Source organism: Heteronotia binoei, chromosome 3, assembly GCF_032191835.1.
Source record: "Heteronotia binoei isolate CCM8104 ecotype False Entrance Well chromosome 3, APGP_CSIRO_Hbin_v1, whole genome shotgun sequence".
In the NCBI taxonomy this organism is placed as follows: Eukaryota; Metazoa; Chordata; class Lepidosauria; order Squamata; family Gekkonidae; genus Heteronotia; species Heteronotia binoei.
In genome coordinates, this window is record NC_083225.1 from 143,444,060 (window position 1) to 143,469,961 (window position 25,902).

The 25,902-nt window shown below is 40.4% G+C and overlaps 1 protein-coding gene across 2 annotated transcripts in view; it reads right to left on the minus strand.

The window, feature by feature from the left end:
• The window catches only part of ALCAM (activated leukocyte cell adhesion molecule), a 230,877-nt gene that overhangs the window by 71,526 nt on the left and 133,449 nt on the right, over positions 1-25,902 (minus strand). For both annotated transcript variants that reach the window (XM_060234557.1, XM_060234556.1), the window contains exons 2-3: positions 11,338-11,438; positions 3,257-3,476 (exon numbers count right to left, since the gene is read on the minus strand). In XM_060234557.1, coding sequence (XP_060090540.1) covers positions 3,257-3,476; positions 11,338-11,438 — 321 coding nt within the window. The remainder of the gene's footprint in view (positions 1-3,256; positions 3,477-11,337; positions 11,439-25,902) is intronic.

A 25,902-nucleotide genomic window follows, 5' to 3' on the forward strand; every position in this document is an offset into this window, starting at 1 on the left:
AGCCAACATAGCATGTTACTTGATGGTCTTGGTTGAAGATCTGTTGAACAAGCTCCCCAGAACCTAATGGCTCACACCCAGGGGTTGTTTTGTAGAAAAATAGGTGGTGGAGCTCATCCAGGGATTGTTATGCCAGCTGCACATACTATTCAATGAACAAGGAGGTGGAGCTCTCAGAAGGGGGAGGTGGAACTCTCAGAAAGGTTCAGGAGCTGTGCTCCTGTGAGCTTCCACTGAATCTCAGGCCTACTCACACCAGGGTCATATCTCATTTTCAGATACAGGCAAAGAAAGTATAAACTTCATCTGTAGATGAAATTGATACACTTCATTAAGTAACCATATGGAGCTTATAGATTTCCTCCCCTTTCTATTATGGAAATTGATTTAAATGCAAAAGTTGTAAATGCCTTGTTTCATATGTTTAAATTCAGAAAATTCCAGTTGTTAAGGGCTTCTGGTATTTTTGCTACCTCAGCTAAATTACCATTCATAGTATTTCTTCACTGTACCAGCACACTGAGCTTTCATTGTTGCTATTCATGTATACCCTAAAATAATAGTATATGAAACAGTGTTATGATAACCTTGAACTGGCATTTGATAACCGTAACAATGAAGTCATATGATCATCTAGCATTTTCCTGACCTTGTAAGCAAGCTTTTCATTTTATCCTAGAGCTAAACCAAGGAATGGAAAGGAATGAATTTATTTGGTTTCCTTAAAAAGATTTTACCAGATCCCCCCCAAAAAAGTTAATATAAAGGGCAAGGAACTAGTAATGACTATAGAACATGGCATAAACAAATACATGTTGATTTCCTACCTAAACTACATTTTTCTGTGTTACAGAAAATGGTCACAACAAGATGCATAGAAAACTCATGGCTTTTCTGTGTCAAAGGCAGGGAAACTTGCACGGATCATATACCTAAATTATCTCTACATTGAGTTTACTTTTCTTTTTTATGCAAGATCTCATTTAGAGGTTTGTACAGATTAAGCAGCTGTGTAATTTGGATCTGAATTTGTATCCCTTTTAAATTCATTATTATGTGTTATTAAAGGCTCATAATCTTCTGATTTAGCTGACCTGAGTCTGACCTAAAAGCTAGCAAAAACCTGTCAAAAATACTTACAGGATGCGGAAGTTGACGCTAGCTCACATAATCCTATTGTCTGTATAGTCAATGTTTACTTTATTGAGGATTCTGTTTGCTAAAGAAAGAAATTCTAGATGTTCTTGCAAACACGCTTTGTGAAACAACTAAATGCTTTTTGTGGGTCACTGATCAAAGGTATATTTGGGAAAGTCCACTGTTTTATTGTCCTTACACTATTCTTTTAGCTAGTTAAAGAAATGAGGACTTTTCCACTGCACACTTCAGTAAAAACAAATAGGTGATGAAACCATTGTTCTGGTTTCTTGCTCATAAATAAATTTCTCATGAGTTATTTACAAATTATTCTTCTTTGAGTTGATTGTTTCTTGAAAGCTCATATATGTAATATTAATGTGGAACCAAAAGCTGACTTACGTGATCAAAACCAGGATATGAATTGATGCCAAATACATACAAATTGCATTGTATTCATTTCAGCTTGTTGCATTAAATAAAGTATATCTAAATAAATAAAGTTTATCTATATAAAATAATGTCTGTCAGTTAGAAATGCTGGTCTCAGACAGCAGTCATTTTGGTCCACAGTGGAACATTTAAGTCCAGTAGCACCTTAGAGACCAACAAGATTTTGGAGGTATAAACTTTCTAGAGTCAAAGCTTCTTTCATCAGATGTGCATCTGACAAAGGGAACTTTAACTTTCAAACACTTATACCCCAGAAATGCTTGTCTGTGTGCCTTCTTTCCATAAGGAAGGATTTCTGTGTTTATGAGTTTGGCAGCCTGAGAAGCTTAGACTGCAAGAAATCTTCCTTTCTGAGCTTCTGTGAGTTCATCCATTGGGAACTGGCTGGAAGCTAGGTTTAGTACCTAATAATTAAGCATTTTCCTATTGGTTTCATTTTTATATTTGCCTTATCAATAAAAATATATCCATAATAATAAAAAACCCCTAGTATTATTATACTTTTGTACTTGACTTTCTTGAAGCTGCCATTTGGAATTCATGTCTACACACAGATCATTGTTCATTCTTTTACTCAAAAACTGCACACACACACAAAACCTACACACAAACCAGGTCTTTTATTTACAGCAGAATGCCCACCTCCCCTGAAAAAGAAAAAATGAAACAGAGCAAACAGGGCAAACTCTACATCAAAAAATAAATGGACAGAAATCTGACATCAAGAATCACAAAACTGAGAAACCTATAGAAGAACTCTTCAACCTTCCAAAAGGAACTTCAAGAACAGACTAGAAAGGGAAATTGCCGAGTTGCAAGTTATCACAACATTCAGAACAATGGAACCCCACCAGGACTTTACAGAGAAATTGATTTCTTACCTCACTACATTCAGCTTTTGCATCTGTTTTCTCACCCATCCCTCAGAAGGGCCATTTTATTTAGTAGATTATAATGTAACACGATGAATACCAGAAATTTAGTAGATTATAATGTACCACAATGAATAGTAGAAATTGGAATGTATTTCTCTTGTTCTGGGAACAGGGGAGGTAAATCTGCACAGATAATCAACCCACTTCAAATAAGAAGGTGCTGTAAAGTCACCTCCATGCTTGAGAGAAGACGGATTGCAGGGTCTCAATTAAATACTCTCAGCATTCTACAATTAAGGATATATCAATCTCCAATTTTGACATATTTATTTCATTCACTGTTTTTGCCCCAGAAATGAATGCAAACATATAAACTAAGCTTATTATTCCTGCTTGATCTCTGAATCTGTTAAACATCTTCATTATGCTGTATGATAATTTACTGCTTACCCTCTACCTATATGTATATGTACGGGCTGGTAATTTCCAATTTTGTTTCTGCTTATGTCATAACTCTTATTGGCCCTTCCTGGAATCTAACCTTCCCCCCTTTCTATATGTAATGGTTGAGGAAATTCTGCTTCACTTTCTGAAGAAGTGTGCATGCACACAAAAGCTTGTATCTTGAATAAAACTTGGTTGGTCTTAAAGATGCTACTGGACTCAAACTTTGGTCTGCTACTTCAGACCAACATGGCTACCCACCTGAATCTATCCACTGAATAATACTTTCTTTCCTAGCACACACTAGCCATCAATATAGTTTAGTTGTTTTAATAGGTGGTACTTACTGAATACTTTGACTACTGTAGGCTCTTCAAAGACATTGTCCTCCTTTACCAGCATGCATACAAATTTCTTTTCATCACCAATTCTTGCATTACTTATTAATAACGTATAATTTTCCAAAAGAGTTAATCGGTCTTTATATTCTGGTACATCATCATAATGTACGCTTCTTTTGGTGGCAGATCTGAAAGCAATAAATACTGGAGCCTTGTTTGCAATTTCCTAGAATTAAAAAAAACACCATAAAATAAGTGGAAATATACAAAGGCCTATTTTAAGTGTTACTTGGCCACTTAATACTTTAAAAAGTTACACAATATAAATTACTAATATGTTTAAAATATGAATGTAAGATAATGGTTCTCTTTCACCAGTTCAGTTCAACTTTTGATGATTCAAGTGGTTTATTTCAAATTGTGAGATGAAATTAGAGCTACTAAAGACATTCAATTTTTATATAGGCTTTGACCGACCCCCCCCCCCCATCAATATTGATGTCTGTTCTTCAGTATTCTGAAATTAAGTAGCTTTTTTCCTAATACACACCTCTGCTGGCTGGTTATTCTTTTCTTATGGTGATGACTGGCTAAAGCTTATGGAATGACTGTAAATTTGGAGAAGTTCCAATCTACAGGGATTCAACAGATGGAAATGTTAGGTTTATAGAAAAGTAGTTTGCATTTAGGTTTGTTTGTTTTTTAATTCTATCCCGTAATAATTTTCCATCATTTACAAACCCCGCTGACACAATTTACACATCAGTGGAAATTTAATTGATTGGAAATGTGCTAAATAACAGATGCAAAACAACCATATTTTAGTCAAATTAAAATTTGGTGAAATGTTGTTGTTTTTTTAAAGAGCTTAGGGAGGAAAAAACCTGAACTGCCTGAATATAGGTGAACCCTAAAAGAACCTGAAATTTATAGGTTCATGAATCCTTACATCTAACTCATACTGATTTTCTCCCAAACGGCATGACATCAAACATTTTAATGCAGCATGGCTCTGAAGAAGTATTATAACTGTAATTAGTAAAATTTTGTATTATGTTATTTTATATACCTCTCCAAAGGTTTTCTTTCCTTGTTTGTTTATTGAATGGGATTAATTGCAATTCTAAATGATGTGAAAGGTGTATGTACTACATGTAACCTGCATTCATGCTATATATTCTGAATCCTTTCTGAACCAATGTATGCATTCCAATATCATGAACAAGCTCTGTCTGTGATACAAATAAGCCTAGTTTCTATTTGGTTTCATGTGCTCCTTTTTCTTTTCATGTGTGATGCTGAGGACTTTCTGGTTTAGGGATTCTTTGATATTGCTGTAAGTTGTTGTTATGTCTTGACTGTTTTTTTTTTTAATGCAACTTTTTGTTCGTCTGTAAACTAGAATCAGTCAACTTATCATAGACAGTAATAAAAGGCATGTTGTGGTGGCAAAATCAAACATCCTCATTGGTTGGATGTGGGGTATCGACTACTGGTTCATGAACTGTCTGTCACTGACTCTGGCCTCCCATTGGCTGACTCCACTGCCTACCGCAGGCCCGGGAATGCTGAACAAACCACCAAAACTGTCTTACCTCAGAGAGAGACACATCTCCGATGCTTCTGTGTTCTCTCTGACAACATGTATCAGAAAGGCCTGCTGCTCTATTGTGACCTCACAAAAGGCATCAAGGTCACCACCGGCAACAGACCTCTGCTGCCCTATCAAAGGCCCACACAGACACCCTCCCAACACATGCAGCCTCTGAAGGCCACTGAAATAAACAGGGAGCCTGACACCGCCGTGTTTCTTCAGTGGCCATGGCTGTCCCAACTTAACTGTCTTTCTTGTCTTTTTCCTGTCACTCCCTCTCTCCCTTGTTGCCTCAACCTTGACCCAGGATGGTTGTCTGAGGAGGTAAAGCTGCCAACTCCAGGTTGGGAAATTCCTGGAGATTTGAGGGATGGAGCCTGGAGAGGGTGGGGTTTGAGAAGGGGTGGGATCTCAGACAGGTACAATGCCATAGACTCCCAACTGACAATTTCCTCCTGGGGAATCAATGTTGGCAATCCCCAGATGAGGGCTGGAGATCACTCAGAATTACAACTAATCTCCAGATAGCAGAGATCACTTCCCCTGGAGAAAATGGCTGCTTTGCAGGGTGGACAGATACAGAGAGAGAGAGATACTACGGGAAACTGAGATACACAGAGAAACTGAAGTCCTCCGCTTAAGATCAATGTTATCAGAGACAGACTGAGGGTCTGAAAGGTATCACTAAAGGCCTCTGAGGGAGATGCCTTTCTTCCTGGGGAACCATTGTTGCCAATCTCCAGGTGAGGGCTGAAGTTCACTCAGAATTACAACTGCTCTCCAGATGGCAGAGATCAGCTTCCCTTGAGGTGTTTGTGGGGGGAGTGAATGCTTACAGTTGGGTGGGTAGGAAGACTGCAAGGATGGAGTGGCTCTCACCCAGAGATCTTTCCAGGTTGGTGGGAAATTCCTGGAGATTCTGCGGTGGAGTTTGAGGAGGACTTAGGAGTTAGAAGATTTTTGGATTTATATCTTTGGATTTATATTAGGACTTCAGAGTGGGGTCTACCAGACAGAGGTTCTCACTGTGGAAGATGACTGGATGATTTTGGACCAGTCGCAGACTTCCAGCCTATCCTGCCTCAAAGGATTATTGTTCAGATCAAAGGGGGGAGAGAATGATGTAAGCTGTTTCGGTTCCCCCCACACTGTGGAGAACGACTGTCCTTTTCCTATGTAGAGGCTGCAGGGAAGGGGAAGGCAATGGAAAGCTGAATTCAAAGGGAAGGAGACATGGTTGCCAACTCCAGGTTAAGAAATTCCTGGAGATTTAACGGGTGGAGCCTGGATAGGGTGGGGTTTGAGGAGGGGTGGGACCTCAAACAGGTACAATGCCATTTCCTCCTGGGGAACCATTGTTGCCAATCTCCAGTAAGGGTTGGAGATCACTCAAAATTACAACCATTCTCCAGATGGCAGGATCAGCTCCCCTTGAAGTGTGAGGGGGGGAGTGAATGCCTTCATTTGGGTGGGTGGGAAGACAGCAAGGTTGGGGGGGCACTCGCTCAGAGCCTCTTTCTAGAGCTCACTTTATTTTTCTTCACAATGAACCTTACTCCTAGTACTTTTAATAATGCAAAAATACATTTCACTGTTAAGGTCCTGGAAGTGCTTAGTAGATTTTGTAGGTTCCTTCCTTCCTCCCTGTATGCACAAGAGACTGCCCAAGAATACTTGTGCAAACAATAGTAGTAACACAAGTGATCCTGTTTGTGCAAACCTAGAATGCGAATGGGACTGTTGTTAATTCATTAAGTACTCTGTAAGCAGTGCATCAGATCCAAATCTGAGTCTGGCTCAGAATCCTAGTTTAGGATTGTTAGACCACAGCCATAAGAACAAAAAACAAGCCACGGTGGATCAGGGCAATGACTCATCCAGTCCAAAATTCTATGTCACACAGTGGCCAAAACTCAGGTTCCACCAGGAGATCCACCAATGGGGCCATAACTCTGGCAAAGCCAGAGTTTCTTCCAGATCCTACAGCGTCTGTGATCACTTCTGATTTTCACGGAAGTGATGCTGGTGCATGCCCCAATCCCACCCCACCCCACCCCACACTACTGCCAGTTCTTCAGGTGCTAGCAGGCAAGACAACGGTTAGTTATGAAATGTTTTTAAATGCCCCTATTTTGGCAGTGGTTTGTTCTAAACCAGGAAGTCTTTAATCTCAGTTGCACATACAAGGATAGGAAATGCATGAGCTCAGACTAAAGCAATCTCGTTTTCATTTTGATTAAACCAGTGCTGCCTGTGTTTATATATTGTTATTTGTTAGGAAAATTAAATATTAAAACAAAATCTGGATTATACCTACATTCTCTATCCTGAATTAATTTACTTCCATTATTGGAAAGCACCCAGAGATCCTGTTCATAATTAACCATCACAGGGAAATTCTGTCTAAATAGCCTTTATGGAATATTTAATATTCAGTAAACACTCTTAGATCATGACTATGTAAAACAAACTAGGAAATGCCAGCTGCTTCTGAACAAGGTGTAGAGAGTTCTAGTTCAAAATACTATCTCTCATTTTCTGGAACCAGTACATCAAGCGCAAGTGTAAATCTGCAAATCAGAATTTCTTATAACTATTCTGCAATGTGTCCAAGCAGTAAGATACCTTTAAAATAAATTGGGCACACCAGAGCTTCTTTTCCTTACAAGTCATATAATGGATATGACTTTGGTTTGTTGGCACAAACTGTTGCTGAAATTAATCCAGACTGTCCTTGCAAAGACAATCTAAATGATTTATGTGAACCACAATTTTGCCTGCCCCCTCACTGAATGGAACATGTGGGGGGATTAGGAGGATAGCAGAACCTTTCAGGAAGCTCCACATGTCAATGGTGCATATCTCCCCATTGGAGTAGTTATTTAAAAAAAACATGCTGGGAGGATATCATTCAATACATCTGTCATGCCCTGGGCCTATGCCATGAAGCCTAGTGGGCCTCAAGAAGCCTACCTCAAGTTACTAGTGGGCCCACATCTCCCAGGATCCCTTCTGTCCCTCTGACTGGGTGGACAGAAGCTATGGAGGGAAAACTTGCCCAATGCAGAATAGATGGGTGGGACGTGGGAGGAAAGGATAAGAGGCACAGCTAGAGCTGGAGGGGTGTTCTCTCTGGAAAGGCTGAGTTGAAAGAGGGATGAGTTGAAATTGAAGGAGAGAATATATAGTTAGTTGGGTCAGGACTTTTACTTTCTTTGTACCACCTTTACTGCTTTTTCTTGTTCACTTTTGCACTAATAATTTTACAACCCACTTTTTTGTTCCTGAGCACTTAAAATAAACGTTGTTATACTGAGTCCTCACATCTCTCCAGTCATGGATAGAGATACTTGCTAAAAAGGAAGATAGAGGGGCTGGGTGGGTGCTCTGGGTCCTCCCAGACAGACACGTAACAGAGTGGTGGCAGCCTATAGAGGCCTTCCCTGTCACCGGCATTTCAAAGTGTGCTTGTTAATGGTTTCTCATCCTCATGGAGAGGAGTGACAAGGAAGTGTCCTGGGACTTGTTTTGTCAATATCTTTGTACATTATTTGGATGAAAGAATAGAGAGAATGCTTATTAAATATGCAGGTGATACTAAATTGGGAGGGGTCGCAAATACAGTAGAAGACATAGACACAGTACAGGATGATCCTGACAACCTGAAAAACTGGGCTAAAACAAATACAATTAATTTTAACTGGAATAAATGTAAAGTTCTGCATTTAGGTAGGAAAAATCAAATGCATAATTATAGGTTGAGGGAGACTTGACTTGGCAGTAGTGTGTGCGAAAGAGATCTAGGGTTCTTAATGAACTCTATTCTGAACATGAGTCAGCAATGTGATGCAGTAGCTAAAAATGCAAATACGATTTGGGGCTGTATCAACAGAATATAGTGTCCAGATCACACAAAGTGATGGTATCACTTTGCTCTGGTTAGACCTCACCTAGAGTATTGTGTTCAGTTTTGGGCACCACAATTTAAGAAGGAAAAAGATATGCTGGAACATCTCCAGAGGAGAGCAACGAAGATGGTGATGGGTCTGGAGACCTACAAGGAAAGGTTGAAGGAGATGGGTATATTTAGCGTGGAGAGGAGACGACTGAGAAGTGATATTATCACCATCATCAAGTACTTGAAGGGCTGTTATATAGAGGATGGTGCAGAGTTGTTTTCTATGCCCCCAGAAGGTCAGACTAGAACCAATGGATTGAAATTAAATCAAAAGAGTTTTCAGCTAAACATTAGGAAGAACTTCCTGACAGTGTGGCTCCTCTGTGGAATAGGCTTCCTTGGGAGGTTGTGGGCTCTCCTTCCTTGGAGGCTTTTAAACAGAAGCCAAATTGCCATCTAATAGCAATGCTGATTCTGTGAACTTAGGCTGAGCAGAAGGGCAAGAAAGGTTGCATCAGTGCTTAATTCTCATGGCCCTTTCTTATATACCCAGAGAAATGCTGTTCACCACTTTGGGCAGGGACTAGGCCTCTCCATACCCTCTATATACAGAGGTGTGGGCTACGAGGGAAAAGGTCTATAGAGATTTCAAACCTGGCTCTGAGCCGGAGTGGTTTTGCATTGTTAGGAGGCTTGACTTGCAATCCTATTACAATCCATGCTCTAGAGAGTTAATTAAGTTAAGCAGATCAACTGGTTATAAATAAAGTTCCCAATTTGACCCATATTTTCATTCAAGGAGTGGATGAGCAACTGCTGATTTCATCACTTTTTTTTCTTTCTATACTGGGTCCTTTTTGTATGCACCATTTAATTTTAGATGCAAAATGAAACAGCTACACACACTCTGAACTTGCTTTATGTTACTATAGCGAGCACAAAATTCAGCATTGTATGAACCAGCATGATGACAATTAATATCAAAACATGAGGATAAGCATTTCTCACGAGTAAAGTACCTCCTGCCAGTCCCATGGTAAAACCAAGCTCAGTTCACACATAATGTGGAAACTGGTAAATTTGTGAAACTAGGATTAGGTTTGCAAATAATCACTAAAATCCTAGATAATCATGAAAAATGACTGGTTTGACTCCTCTGTAGACAAGGGTGCACTGGGAAACAAACCATTATACTGTGTCACTCTAAAGCACAGATAAAACTAATTTCATTTAGTACACTGCATTTAAAAGAAAGTTTCAGATCCTAGTTTGACATATCCCAACCAATCATAGTGGAAAAATCCATAGTCAACCACCTTAACCATAGTTTTTAATTAGACCATTATTTGTGCAATATCTGAACACAGACTGTTTTAAAATAACTAATGATAAATCTTCTATATTCATTTATGCTAAGAAATATGTGAAGCATTAATACGTTTCAGCAGAAAATCTGCCACTACATGAGACATATTTTCAAATGTATAAACAGAAGAATATTTTCTCACAAAAATATTCTGGCAGAAATAGAAATGATATAATACAAGTGGGGGACCTACAAGGACTTACAGGGGTATCTTATTTTCTTCTCCCTCACTATTCTCTCTTCCCTTCCCTAAAAGCCATTATAGCCTCTCTCTTTTGCTTCCTCCTCCTTCCTTCCTATCAGTCCACCTACCTTTATTTGTCCCACTTCAGCTTTCCCTTCTTCCCTCCTCCTGGCAGCCTCTACCCAGGAAAACTAAGGTCCAGATGCATGGTGGAAGCCAAAGGGCTCAAGCACAGTGGAGAACCCTGCAAGGACTTGTGAGGGAAACCTCATTTTGCCTTGTATCCCCTTTCCCACACTATTTCCTCTTTTTCCTTCTCCTGACAACAACCATATCTCCTCATTTTCCCGTTTCCTTCTCTCTTCCACTTACCAATCTGCCTTTATGTGCCCTTCATCTTCAGCTATATTTATTATTTCATACCCCACCTTTTTTCCATAATGGGGACCCAAAGCAGCTTGTGAGGATAAAATGTGGGAGAGGAGTATTATATAACTGCCTAATGGTAATTCATTGAACTTCCATAGCAAAGTGGTGATTTGAACCAAAACCAAAACCTCCCAGATCCTAGTCTGAAAAATCTAATCAATACATCACACTGACTTTAGTGGGGTTAATGCTGTTAAGCAGTAACAGCCAGTCCTAGGAGAGTCATGCAGTCTTATGCTATCTAATTGTCTGGTGGCTGCTGCTAAGGCTTGACCTTATAAGTTTTTCATCAAAGACCAAAACAGCCCTAGAAAGCACCTGTCTTTCTTCCCAAGCCTTTTACTGACAGAAACCAAGGCTCCAACTGGCAACAGTGTGGTGATTACCTAGCAACTCCCACAATGGCCACTGAGAAGGCATTAATTTTTTAAAGATACAGGTGCTACTTCTGTTTTTAAGTCCATTATAAAAAAATCCTACAGATTTGTGTGTGTGTTTGGGGGGGGGTGTTCATAGGTTTGTAGAAAGATGTGACTTGTCTGTTCATGGCTCCAGTCCCTGGATTTAAGTATCTACAGATTATGCCATGTTGACAATTAGACATATTGTTACTTACGTATTTCCATTTTCCAAACATCAGATCATCAGGAACTTCTATACGACAAGGCAAAATAATGGTATCTCCGTATACAGTATTTACTGTGTATAATCCAAGGCCTATTTAAAAAAAAAGAGAAATATATATTGAACACAATGTATTTAAAATTCATACTTATTTACATGGTCAAAACATTTGTTTTCAAAATCAGCTAAATTTATACTAAAACAATAAAACTGGGGGAAAGTACATTATGTTAAAAAGTTTTTAAAATATATTATACTGATTCACTGGGAAATGTCTATGCATGTATTTAAAAGGGTAACTAAAGTCTGGGTCAATCCTTAATGCTTTCTAAACATTTTAATTCCACAAGACATTATACTTTTTTGCAGTACAAAGCAGAATGTTCCATTCAATGGCAGGAAATCTATTTGCCTTCTTCTGAATCTATCATACTCTGTATCAATTCTACTTCCATTTATACAGTTCGTCCATCTTGAGCTACAAAAATCCTTCAGCAGTCTCTGTGTACTAGGGTTGCCAGGTCCAACTCAGGACATACCTGGGGACTTTGAGGTTGGAGCGTGGAGACTTTCCTATTCCCTAAAAATAAATAAACATACAGCAATGCAGTTCCCCAGCATACAGTTTTGATTGCCTCATCCTCTTTTTTGCCTTTGAAGGGTTCCTCAGCGGCTGCATTTCCATAATGTCAGACAGCTTTGGTAGCATTTTCAAGCATGGTTTATTAAGGGACACACACGCACACACACACACACCCAGATAATTTATAGTCAAAGCAAGTGGCTACAGAACAGATTGTTTCGGATTATTTCCTCTTCAGAACACGGCAACCTTTATCTACACAGAGAAAGACTGATCTTTCATACTCTGTTAAGTCACTTTGGTCATGAGAGCATTTCACCTAACTTTAATGAAAGTGAAAACGCTACAGACTGCTATTGCTATAACAAAAGAAATTCTAAAACACTATAAAAACACTTCCAAAACGTTTTAAAACAGATTTCTACAATGCTTAAATGACTGCAACAATATGAAAACAAAGGTGTCGTGTTTGTGATTAGAAGTATAGAGCTATAGGATGTTATTTTATATGTATCAATTAATTCAAAATAAATGAGAACTGCATTGAGACCCTTTCCCCTTGTCTGGAGAAAACTGCATGTAGGGTGCTATTTGCTAATTTCCCTTCACCAGGCACCAATTTCCCTTCTCCCTCCCTAGAGTGGTCAACCTGCAGATCTCCTGGAATTACAACTGATCTCCACGCTACAGAAATCAGTTCCCTGGAGGAAATGGTTGCTTGGGAGGGTGTACTGTATGGCATTATAGCCCACTGAGACCCTTATTTTCCTCAAACCCTGCTCTTCCCAGGCTCTCCTGCCCCCACTTCATATCTCTAGGAATCTCTCACCCCAGAGTTGGCAACCTTCATCAATCCTCATGCTATTCATAAGGGTCATTATCCTGAGGTCCAGCATTTAGGAGTGGGGCTCACTGGGAAGATAATGTAATTTGAATTTAGGCAAGGAAAGTCAGGATTGAACCTGCTGACTCTGCCCCAATTGCTGCATGTTCTTCCAACCTGTATAGGCTGTGAAAGCTGTGTACAAAATCTTAGGTGAATATGTGGCTTTAGGGCATACAATACCAGCAAGCACCTTCCTCAGTCATTCTATATAGCTGTCATCCTACTTATACCCTTTCTTGGCAATACTTTACATATGAAACTAGGAACCTTTATTTATACCTGATGGCCACCAAACCACCTGTTTTCTGGTCATGGGTTGAATCTAAAACAGTATAGGTCAAGCAACACACAGAGAATGAAACTATATTCATAGGGTTATTAACAGGGAACAGACTACGGTCTGGGGCAAATGCCACACTAGTCTTCCATTTTACTATCATCTCTTTAACCTAAAAGAAGTAATTGACATTCCTGTCCTTCATATGAGAAGTCATGAGCTGAAAGTTTTGTAAAGTTTCAATCATAAAAAAACCAAAACCAAAAATCATCTGGAGCTAACATCCCTTTTCAGAGAACAGAACACAGTTTTCTTCTCATTTAAATGATGCTAAACTTAGACCACTAGATGGTGCTGAAGAAATGTATTTTTTTCCCTAAAGCGACTTCAAGAATTCATATTAAGATTTATAGAGTGAGTTTCAAATTAGATACCCCTTCCTCAAGTCCACAGGAAAGAAGTCCTTTGCCTAACATCAATAAACTATATTGTGAAAGACCAGGAAGAATGACATTTTAATTTTGCGCTTGAAATAAAAAAGTTTTTGATACATTGCCAAGAAAACTCTGTAAAGTCATCTTGCTTCTGAATTTTTTTAAAAAAAATGTTATTGCTGGTGGGGGTGGGGGAAGAGCAGGGAAATCTGAGAGTTTCACCAGGATAAACTTGGTCAGAGACATACTATTGTTTTACACCTGATATAAAAGGAGAGTTGTTTGCTCTCCTGCTAATGTATACTAAATGTCACTATGAAAAAAATGTCCTCATGGAAGTCTCCTTTTGATCTCTTCCTTTTACTTCTAATAAGAAATTTTAACTCCTCCAAGTTGTTATGGTAACAAGTGTACACTACCAAACATTCAGCACATACAGCTTTAGGAATGTGAATGAAGCTGCTTTTGGGGGAGCAGCAAGCTGGCAATGTCCAGGCTGTGCCTTCCCTAGTGGTTGTTCACAAAAAAGAAAGATCCCATCTGATTTTAAACACACGCTTAAAAAAGCAAAATAAGATAGCTTGAAAGCAAAAAGAAATGTTTTCTGTTTCTTACTTTCTCCCTACACGCAAACACAGCCAGAATGCTAGGTTATTGTGCACAAATGAACAGAGACAAAAATTAGAAGTTCTCTGACATTTTAAAGTCAAACAAATGTATCGTGGAATAAGCTTCACACCCACTCACCAACAATTTATAATGCAGTGGGGACAAAAAAAAAGTCATGAAAAACAAATGGAAGCAATCAGTTTGTCGTATTCTATGGAAACGCCAATCATATCTAATAACAAAGTTAATGGCCTTGCACTTATCAGTAGGGCAGCAAAATGGAACCACCCACAGTCTGGGTACGCAGGGCTCTTTCTATACCCAGGGGACTTATCTAACATGAATAAAAAGTATTAGTTTATAAGCCAAAAAGTTCTGAGATCGGTTATCGCTATCCAGAAGCACAGCTGATTTATCAAGGGGGGGTTGAAGGCCTAGTCCACCCCCATCCCGAGGGCTGCCACCCAAGATCAGCCTGAATTATTATTTATATATTTATTTTTTTAAAATGTAGGTTATTTATAGTCCATCTTTCTCCCTTGGACTCAAGATACAGTACACAAAGTGAATCAATACAATCAACAGGATGAGATAGTCAATAAACAATGGAATAGGATTAGGGTTGCAGAAGTAATAATAAATCTAAAAACAGAACTGAAGCAAGGCATAAGTATTCACATGACACATTAAATTATGCAATAATTACATAGTAGGACCCTATTTTCATCAAGATAAATGCAGTAGTACAGACCACATTTCCTAATAATCGACGTGTGAATTATTTAGTACAGTCCAACTCTATTGCCTGAACAGAAAAGCCCTCTTAAATAATTCAGTTCTGCATAGCTGTGGAAGACCATGGGAGTGGGAGCCTTCCTGAGCTCCTCAAGCAGGCCATTCCATAAAGTGGGGGCCACAACGGAGAAAGCACATGTACAGGCAGCTATTGATTTTCCCCCTTTGCAGCTTGGCACCTGCAGAAGACCTTGATCAGATGAGTGAAGCTGTCATGGCAGCACATAGGGGGAGAGGCTGTCTTGCATATAAGAGGGTCTAAGGCTATGAAGTATATGATAGCTAATACCTTAAATTTAGCCTGACAGGCAGTCAGTGGAGTGACAGTAGAATGGGTGTAATATGTGTGCTCCATCTAGCTCCCAATAATAGCTGAGTTGCAGGATTCTGCACCAACTGGAGTTCCTGACTAGATTTTGAGAGGAGACCAACATACAAAGCATTATATTGGTCTAGTCTGAAAGCTATTGTTGTGTGGATCCAGGTGGCCAGATCAGTCGTATCAAGTTAAGGGCAGGCTGGCGTGTGGGAGTAGGCCAAGTAGGCGCCTGCCTTGGGCGCCACTTGGTCTAGGAGTGTCACTTGGCCTAGAGGCGCTCCTTCTCCCCATGCCCGCTGCCTTCTGCCACCTCCCCACGCCTGCCTCCACCTTCCCATGCTCGCTGTCCCACGCTTGCCGTCCTGCACCTGCCTCTGTTCCCGCACCCAAAGACGCTTCCTGTGACACTCAGGCTGGCTCCCTTTGAAGCAGGGGAGGCCCGAGCTGAGAGCTTGTGTGTAGTGTGGGCATCCTGATGATATCACTTCCGGTGATGTCATCAGGCCGCACATGCTTTACTTGCACAGGAAAAGACCAAGGGGGGTGGGGGAACGGTCTTTGGTCTAGGGCCACCAGAACCCCTAGCACTGGGTCTGGTTAAGGGGTCATCTTTCAGGTTAGGCTTAGTTGAGAGAAAGTTCTCTTTGCAGCAGTATTAACTTGGTTCTCCAGCAATAACACTGGGTTCGGTTTAACCCCAGAGACTCTTAACTGAATCAAGCAAGGGTCAGCTGAACTCCATCAAAAGTGAGGAGTACAATGTCTTTCAAGGCTTCCACTTTCCCAATTAGCACTACCTGTGTCTTTTAGGATTTAGTTTCAATCTGTTCACTCTTAGCCAATTTACCACAGCAATCAGGTAATGACTTAGGACCTCTCCAGCATCATCAGAAGATTCAGATAAGCATATATAGAGCCAAGTATCATCTGTATATTAATGTCAACCAACCCCAAAACTATGAATGAAAAACATGAGGGATAGAATTGTGCCCTGTAGCACTCCACAGGTTGGGTGCCACAGTGATGATAACTGGTTTCCAACAGTAACCCTTTGAGTACAATCTGTGAGGAATGATCTGAACCAGCTCAGCACATATCCTCTCTGGTACATACTTCTGCCTCTAAGCATATCTAAGATGGCATGATCTACTGTACTGAAGGCTGCAAATTAGTTCAATAAGAACAACAAAGAGACATGGTTTTTGTCTATACTCAGATGGATATCAGCAACTAAAGCTAGAAGCTTTCTCTGTCCCATAGGTCAGCCTGAAGCCAGGCTGAAAAGGGTTTAGGACAGATGAGTTGTCCAAGAAGGCCTGGAGCTGATCTGCTACTGTTCTCTCAGTCATTTTGCTCTGAATGGGTACATTAAAGACTAGCTGATAATCGACCACATCATTTTTCTGTAGGTATGTTTTTAAAAATAGTGGACAGATACCTGCCTGTTTGTGTGGCTGTGGGAAGGTACCCTGAGTACTGTAACAGGCACTAATGGTTTGTTGAAATGGTCCTTACATGATTTTAGCAGCCAAGATGGGCAAAGATCCAGAGTACAAAGAGGCCCAAGGCAGTCAAAGAGAATATAAAAATTCTGGGCCAGTTTTGGTGAGGTATCCTTGGCATACATATTGAAGTCGCCCACAATGATAGGTTTAGGTGTCTCCAATAACACAGATGACAGTACCTCCGCAAACTTGTAAAGAGTGCCCACTGGAGAACTATGTAACTGGTAGAAAAGAAGAATGCAGTCTGTCTTTAGTATCTTGTGCTTTGTGTAATCTGTCTTTAGGATCTAGTTTAAAGAGCATACAGTCAATGCCAGTGATAGCTTGCACTGGAAGTCTGTGGACATTCCTCAGCCAGTTGTATGGCTTCATTCATATTTGCTCCTACTTATACGCCAAAACATCAACAATTACAATGAGTGTCCTGTTCATAAGAATGTCCTTCAATTCTCTGACATTGTGCACAAGATACTCAAAATTAAATTTAAGGTTTAAAAGAGCATTTTGTATATATTTACCCAGGACTTCCACCCCCTATCCCACAAATTGGGAAGGGGTTCATAGCTTCAAAATTTCCAGAAATTCTACAACTGTAACCATGAGGCCATTCGCTTATGTACTTCAAGGTTTTATCTTGTCCCCATCTTTATTTAACATGAATATGTTTGGAGAGACTATTTAGAGATTTCAGGTACAGTGTCATCAAGATACACAGTAGTGAGGAGACAGTAAAATACTAAAATATCTAGTGATGGTGAAGGTGAACCAAAGCTTAATTCAGTTAACACAGCTGTGAATGTGGAATGAGTATAAAGAAGGGAAAAGGAATTCATCTTGATTTGTAGAAGGTTCCACTCCCTTTCCCACTTGTTCTTTTTAAGATAAAAACAAATGACCAAAGTAATAACAGGGCATTCATCAGCTCACCTTAGTTCACCAACTGTGGCCATTCCTGAAAAAAGGTGACATTGTCACAGTCACACATGCATTTGATAACATCCTGATTAGATTCTTATAGTGGTACTAGGAATAAGGCCCACTGTGGAAGTAAATATAATGGGCTCTAGGAAGAGGCTCTGGGTGAGTGCCCTAGCCTTGGCCATTCAGTGTCAATTTGCTGTGGTGTCATACCATGATGGTGATCATGCAGACACTGAAGCTCAGCATTCCTTTCGTTTGCAGTGCATTGTTGCCACCTTTTCTGTCATATTCAGCCATACAGCTTTTAGCATCAGCATGTGCTTGTGGTATGATCTGTCATTTTTGGCCTGGCATGACTGTGTTATGGTATACCACTGACCAGGGGTGAAGGGCCAGTGCTAAGGGTTCTGCCACTAGAAGCAGACCCTTGCGCCATGCCCCCCCTCCAGCTCCCTTGGGTTTTTTGCATGCACATAGCGCACCTGCCACAATGACATCACTAGAAGAAACATCATCATGAGAGTACTAGGGAATAGTGGGCTGCGCACAAGAGTGCTGGTGCGCTGCTGCTTTCTCTCTCCACTATACACTTGAGAGGCTTCCTTGGAAGCCTCCCAAGAGCATAGTTTCTAAAATGCGACTGGTCGCTTTTGTATTGAAAGTGGCCGGCTGCCTTTAAAACATCATGCTCTCCGAAGAGCGCTGTGTTTTAAAGACGCCCGACCACCTTCAAGCCAAAAGCAGAAAGGCACCTTTAAAACACTGAGCTTTCTGAAGAGCGCTGTGTTTTAAAGATGCTCGACTGCCTTCAAGCTGAAAGCGGACTAGCGCCTTTAAAACATTGTGCTCTCCAAAGAGCGCTAGGTTTTAAAGATGCCTGACTGCTTTCAAGCCAAAAGCGGATGGGCGCCTTAAAACACCGCGCTTTCTGAAGAGCGCGGTGTTTTAAAGGCAGCCGGCTGCTTTTGGGTTGAAAGCGGCCGAGCAATGCCTTTCAACCCGGAAGTGGCCAGCCACGTTTTAAAAACTACACTATTTGGAGGAAGCCTCCAAAGAGTGTAGGGAAGTAAGGGGGCACCTTGTAGCGTCCCCAGGCGGGGTAACGCCCAAGGCCGCCGCCTACCATGCCTACTTCCATGCGCCAGCCCTGCAGGGGTGTCAAATATGTGGCTCAAGGGCTGAACAGGCCCCTGGAGAGCTCATATTAGGCCCCCGAGCAACTCACTATAATCTACATCCTTCTCTTTCTCTCATTTCCTTCTGTATTGCAGCTTGCTTTTCAAGGCTTGCTCAACTGCACAGGAGCTACAGAGCAAAGCCTCTATTTTCTCTATTGACTGACCAGCACATGAAGCAACTTTTGTACAAAAGCTCACAGCCCTGCTATTTCATGTTTTCCCCTGGATCTTAGGCTCAAAGCATTGACCATAAGATTTCTGTAATAATTGTCAATAAATCAAAAGTAGCTTTGCAACTTACCAAAACACACAAGAACAACATCTGAACAGCATACTCAAGATTGTTATAACACAGACACTGTATCCAGATTTTGACGCAATCATTCAGAGCAAGAGATGTCAGTTATCAGAAACTGTTAAATACACAAAATATTGCAAGACTGCTAATCTTTTAAGCATTTAAAAAAATTAAATTATTTTTGTCTGTGTCCTTTATGAGGTTTATATCTTTGTTACCTGGCATTACATTTTATGACACATATGGCCTGGCCTGACAAAATCAACAACTATGCACCAGCATGTCACTGCTCTCTAGTAAATTATCTATTTTTATAATATACTTCCACCAATAAGTTGAAGACAATGTAAGTTGGGGGCCAGAACCAGCCCCCCCAGGGCCTTAATCAGGCCCGCAGGGCTCTTTCCCTCCTACTCTTGTTCTTATGCTTTGAAGCTCCAAGGCTGCCACAGTTCCCAGTTCCTTCTTCCTTGCTTTGCAGGCTGAAGCATGAAGCAATTCTGGTCTTGCAACACTGCAAAGAAAATGCAGAATGTAGTCTCTCTGGGCACAAAAGATCTTAACGGCAAATTCACTCCATGTTTTCCTTGTAGCTTTGTCTGTGCTGCAATGTATTTTAATGGAGTAGAGCTCAGTTTCACTTTTCAGCATTTTTATGTCCAGTTAGAAGCTTTTCTTTGCTGGAGTTGTGCGACCTTGCAAATAAAGAGTTGATGCTTTGAGCCAGTGTGTCTCTGCTGAATGGACCTTAGAACTGGCGCCTTGTGAGTACTCTAACCTGGGAGCCAACAGCCAAAGGGGGATATTACACTGAAGAGCCATTGCCAATCTGAGTAGAACTGGGGGCAGGGGAAGAAGCTTGAAGTTCCCAGCCATTTCATGGTTTCTTAAGCACAGATCATTATATATTTTCAGTTTATATTTTTAGTTTCTGTGTGATCATTGTGCTTTTTCTTGATGTTTTATTTTTTAAATTGTATTGTCAAACCCCACTATTCCCCCAATCTTCCATTTAAAATAAAATTGCAAGACTTTTAAGCATGTTTGTATTTTAAGTAAATATAATATCTTCAATTATGCTTCTCTGTATCTTTTATAAAGTATTATCCTTTATAAAATTTATTTCTCCACTACCTGATATTACATTTTATGATATGCATGGCCTGGCCCCACAAAGTCCCATTTATGTCAGATCTGGCTCTCATAACTAATGAGTTATGTTAGGAGGGCTGGATTTGATACAAATGGGAATTTGTGGGGGTGAACCACGTATGTGTTAAAATGTAATGCCAGGGAGCAGAGATATAAACTTTATAAAGGACAAAGACAAAGATATTATTTTTAAAATTAAAATACAAACATGCTTAAAACTCTTTCAATATTTTGTTTAAAATGGAAAGGTGGAGGGATAGTGGGATTTTGCAATGCAATTTTAAAATAAAACATTAAGGAAAACCACAAAGGTCACAGCAGAAACTAAAAATATAAAATGCTCTCAGCTTGGGAAAACATGAAATGGCATGGCAGGGCATTGCAAGCTTCTTCTCTCTGCCAGCCCCCCCCCCCAGCATGTTAGCCAAATTGCCCCCAAATGAGGTCGGGGAAATTATTTAGGTAGTCAAAGATGGCAAACTAAGTGGGGTCAATAACCTGTGTGTACAGGAATCAGTCTACCCAGGAGCCTTCTCAAATAACAAGGAAATTGATGTACTAAAAATGTGGTTTTTATTAGAAAAATTCTCAAGCACACAAAATGCAAATCACACAGTCCTAGGAAAATAGGTAAGGAAATTGGATAGGGAAACATACAAGGGAAAATATAAAAGGTGATACTTTATCTTTCAACGATGCAGTAAGAATGATTCTCTAGCAAACACGATAAGGGGAGGAGGAGCAAGAGATGACCAGCATTACTTGCAAATAATGGGTCCAATACTGAACAGGCTCGGAAAGCAAGGTAGGGGTACCATCAGAGACACACCTGACTGGCCAAAAACCTGGCCTACATATAGCCAACTTCGTGTCCTAAGGCAGTGTCATATGGTACATGACATCAGCCCAGAGATGACTGCCAGGAGTTTGACAAAAGGATTAAAGGGTGATGTTGGTTCTACCTAGTGCAAACTATCATTAAAACAAAGAAATCTGAGTGGTCAATCTAGAGCCTAATTGTTCCTTATTGTGACATCTTGGCTGACACAATGAAAAAGGTCTACATGACAGGATGAAGTAGTTGACAGACGATCATTTTCACCAATGTTCTATTGTATAAGATTCTTATAAGCCTTTAAACTTAAAACTTCCTCTCTGCTTTCCAAAATAAATTCATGCCAACTGTTGGTCAAGCCTAAGAAAAAATCCAGGTAATTACTAGTCTTCCAGTTCTTCCAATGGCTACTGTGGCTATTGCAGCCATGGAGAATTGTACTCAAAGATTGGTAGTTAATAGATCCTTGCGTGATCGAACGGAAGTTATCTAGTGAGGTGCTGCAGGGCTCAGTATGGAGTCCAATGCTTTTAAATATTTTTATCAGCAATCTAGATGAGAGTATGAAGGGACTACTCATTAAATTTGCAGATAACACCAAATTGGGTAAGGTAGAAAACTATTTAGAGCCCCGTGGTGCAGAGTGGTAAGCCACAGTATTGCAGTCCAAGCTCTTGTCATGACCTCAGTTCAATACCCGACCGAGGAAACTGAGTTCAGGTAGCCAGCTCAAGGTTGACTCAGCCTTCCATTCTTCCGAGGTTGGTAAAATGTGTACCCAGCTTGCTGGGGGGAAAGTATAGATGACTGGGGAAGGCCATGGCAAACCACCCTGTAAAAAAGTCTGCTGTCAAAATGTTGTGAAAACAACATCATCCCAGAGTCGAAAACAACTGGTGCTTGCACAGGGGACTACCTTTACCTTTTAGCAACCTATCTAGAAGATAATATCAGACTTGGATACATTGAAAATGGGCAGGTATAAACAAGATGTTATTTAATAGAGATAAACAATAAGATTAGTAAAAATATTATGCATATGTACTAGATGGGGGAGGGTATTATTCTTGGTAGTAGTATGTGTGCATGGGATCTTGGGGTTTGGGTAGACTGTAAATTGAGTATGAATAGCTAGTGTAATGCAGCAGCAAAGAAGGGAAATGTGATCTTAGGTGTGTCATAGTGTCCAGGACTCAAGATGTGATAGTACACATCTTGAGAGGTAGGCTGGAAAACCTTGCCATACAGGGTTGAGAAATATGGTGCACAAGATTTAGCAAATGCAAGTCTTACAATGAGTCAGATCAATGATCTGCACTTCCGTATATTTCATACAACCTTTGAAAAAATGGAACATTCATCTTTAATAACAAGCTGCTTTAATAAAACTTTAGAACATTGCTACTGAAGATACCTGCCTGGTTGTGCTGTAAAAAGAAAACAAGAAAACTGAAATTGTTGAGGAGTGTATGATGAAGATTGTCCAATAAAGTGTGTCATGCATCAAAACTGAGAAAGGAGCAAAATTGTGACATTAGTCAATATTAGACAGGAAGGCAGTTAAAAGTGTTTTAAAAATGTGTGTGTGTGTTATGGACACCCCCTCCCCAATTGCAGAAATTCTAAAATAAATCAGAGCATCTAGGTTTTATTTTTTTATTTTTTCATATATCTGATTATTCATTAGCTGTTCAGAGTACAAAACTATTTTAGGTCATCTTCCGCAAACCAACAGTCTGGCTTCAGTAGCAGAAAATGGTGTGTTTTGCTTATTTACATTGTTCTCCTTTTGCTTTCTAAAGTCTTCCTTGCTAATACTCTGTTAGCAGCTGTACTGGGGAAAGCATATTAGAGCTTAATTAACCAACAGTTCCAACATTTGATTCACATTCTTTTAAAAAAGATTGTTTATCTACAGTGCCCATTTTTAAAAGTGCCAGTAAACTAGCATTTAAATCCTAATTTGTTTTCCTAGTCAGGATTAACTAGGGCAAGAAAAGGCTAAATGGCTTGCTTACTTGATGTAAATATTTTATTACTCAGTGCAGAATCTGCTGTGAGCACAAAAGGAAATCTTTTCTTCTGGTTTTCCCTAGTAAACCTTATGGAGACAGCAGATGCATTCATATCTGCATATACACACTTTTTGCCTACATCTGGCCATCACTGTAGAACAAGCAATTTTTAAAAAATAACGGCAATAATTGCATTGTTTTAAAATCGAGAACAGACTGTTCACTAAAGCAAAGTGGAATGAGTGATAGTGGAAATATGGGCTTCCTGGTGTAATACACAAAATAAAAAACCCACTGAAATGAATGTAAAAGCTTTTTGTCAATACCATGGAGTTCAGTTGTTAAAAGTTTTAAAGGAACCAGGTCAATTAACAGTAGGAACAGTAATGACTGAAGAGATGATGCCTTGTGGTACTACAGTTGCCACTGAGAGTTATTTCTCATTTAGAGGCAAATGAGATTCTGTAGGAACCTGTCTATATTTTGATACAAAATGAAGACAGCAGGCCATCTCTAGCTGGAAATCTTTTCCTGCTTCCTCCTTCCAACTCTTTCTTTGTTATAACCTAATGGAAGAAATGTAAATAGGTGTAATGAGAGATATGGAGAGGAAAATGTGTGAATACAGGTTTCGCATTTCAACACAGACATAAGAGTGTTACACTAACTATTTAAGAGAAAACACATCATATGGATACACATTACCTAATCTTCTCATTCCAATATGTTATGTATACAGTCAATTTCTCTACAAGTTTTGCTTTCCTATGATATACTGACTTCATCAAAAATTCTGCAGTACAAATGCTTCTATACTGATCTATTGAAGTTGGAGGGGAGGCATTGCTGCTTTCCAAATGAAGCTGCAATCATTCTAGTGGGTTTTACAAGACGACTGGTCCATTAAGCCATTATTTGTAACTATATTGTGATGCATAATGCACCTGGGGGGAGGGGGGGCTGTAGTACATTTTAGCTAATCATTTACCTAATATTAAAAAACAGTGCTGTTGTTTTGAGTGGCTTTTCCAGACAACACAGAAAAGATCTGTACTTGCCAACTGACAAAGCCAATGTTTCAATTGAAGATAAGTTAAATGACATTAGAAATGAAATTTATAACAGCTTTCTTTCCTATTTACATGCATTTAATGAAATTCCAATTTCTTTCTAGTAATAAAATATTCAATATGTGACCTTGTAAATTTAGTTTTAATAATCATTGATATATTCTCTCCAGAGAACTCCTGACATTGCCAATATAATTAAAACTTCAAACTTAGCTTTGGATTTTAATAGAATGTGTTCATGGAGAAGCAAATCAATTACTATGCTCTTTATTTGGAAATATTGAAAGAAGAATGATGTAACATCTCTCACTGCAGCCTACTGGTAACTTAGATATCACTATGTCATCAATAACACAGCCAGAAAAAGTAAGCAGGCAAATATTTACCATCACTTGCTCCATGACAGTGTGCAGCAGAAACAGCTCAGTTGCTCAAGGTGCATACTTGTTATGAATCCCAGCCCCTTTGGGGAAATTCCTTCTTCCAAATTCCCTCTCTCTGAAGTTTTAGCATAAGCTCTTATTTAGGCTGTCACCACGCAAGGTATCCTAAGTTACCTTGAGGCTCACCCAAAGCCTCCCAATGCCTTGAGTTATCAGAAAAGTGAGATGTGCATAAGTTTATCCAAGTGAGCTAAGAACATGAGAACATGAGAAAGAGATTCAGTGCGGTAAGACCATTTTATAAGAAAAGACTCACTAGCTAGCATATAGCCAACATAAAGCCAACACAGAAGAAACATACAACCAGAGCATACAACCAGAAGCACGCAAAGTACTAAAATTTACCCAAAAGAGAACAACTAGCTCATCTAAATTGGGCATGTTTCAACCAACTTTGCAATATATTCTAGGAACTTCTCTGCACATTTACAGAGCAATCCGGGGGGGGGGGGGGATGGAAAGTCTTTTGGAAGCAGACGAGCCGTACGTGGGTGCAGGAAGGCTTTGCTGGTATGTGGGTGGGGTGTCACCCAAGGACGGCTCCACCAAAGGGCAGCGGCGCCTGAGGCTGCACCTGAGCGTGGGCAGAAGTGAGGCGGTGTATGGCGTTCAGGTGGAGGAGGGAGTGGAGTTGGGGGCGCAGCCAGGCTTAGGTGGCTTCCTGAGCAGTTTGGCCCATGACACACACCCCCAAGAGGTACAACTTTACGCCTGCAAAAACAACGGCGTGTCCCATAGGCACTCGTTGAAACCAGAAAACAAAGGTTGCCTCCGCTGCTGCGGAAGCTCGGAAATCCCTTAGGGAGCGGCGTGATTGCCTCACCAATCCCCTCGCGCCTTGGGCTGATGAGCCCCCTCCCCAGCACCCAATCACGGTCTCCCTCCTCCTAGAAATACTTCCGCTCTGTCCCTTTAAGAGAGTGCTCGGCTGAAACGCAGCCTGCTCTTCCAGCCGCCGCCCCTGCAGGTGCTCTTGATCTCGGTCTCCATGTTGCAGGCTTCCGCGTGTGCCGCTCCACTGCCCCCCCATTCCCTCAGCTGCTTCTGTCCGCCACTCAAAGCGGAGCTTCACCCATGGCGAGACTGCCAGGCATGCGCCAGGGAAACTGTTGCACTCTGTTCTGGAAAAATAAAGTCTGAGTTGTGTCCTCTGTTGTCTCTCCTGCTTGGCATATGCTGCACGTTTCCGGGGCAACCCCCCACCCCTCTGTCAGTGGCCTCTCCTAGGGAGTGCCTG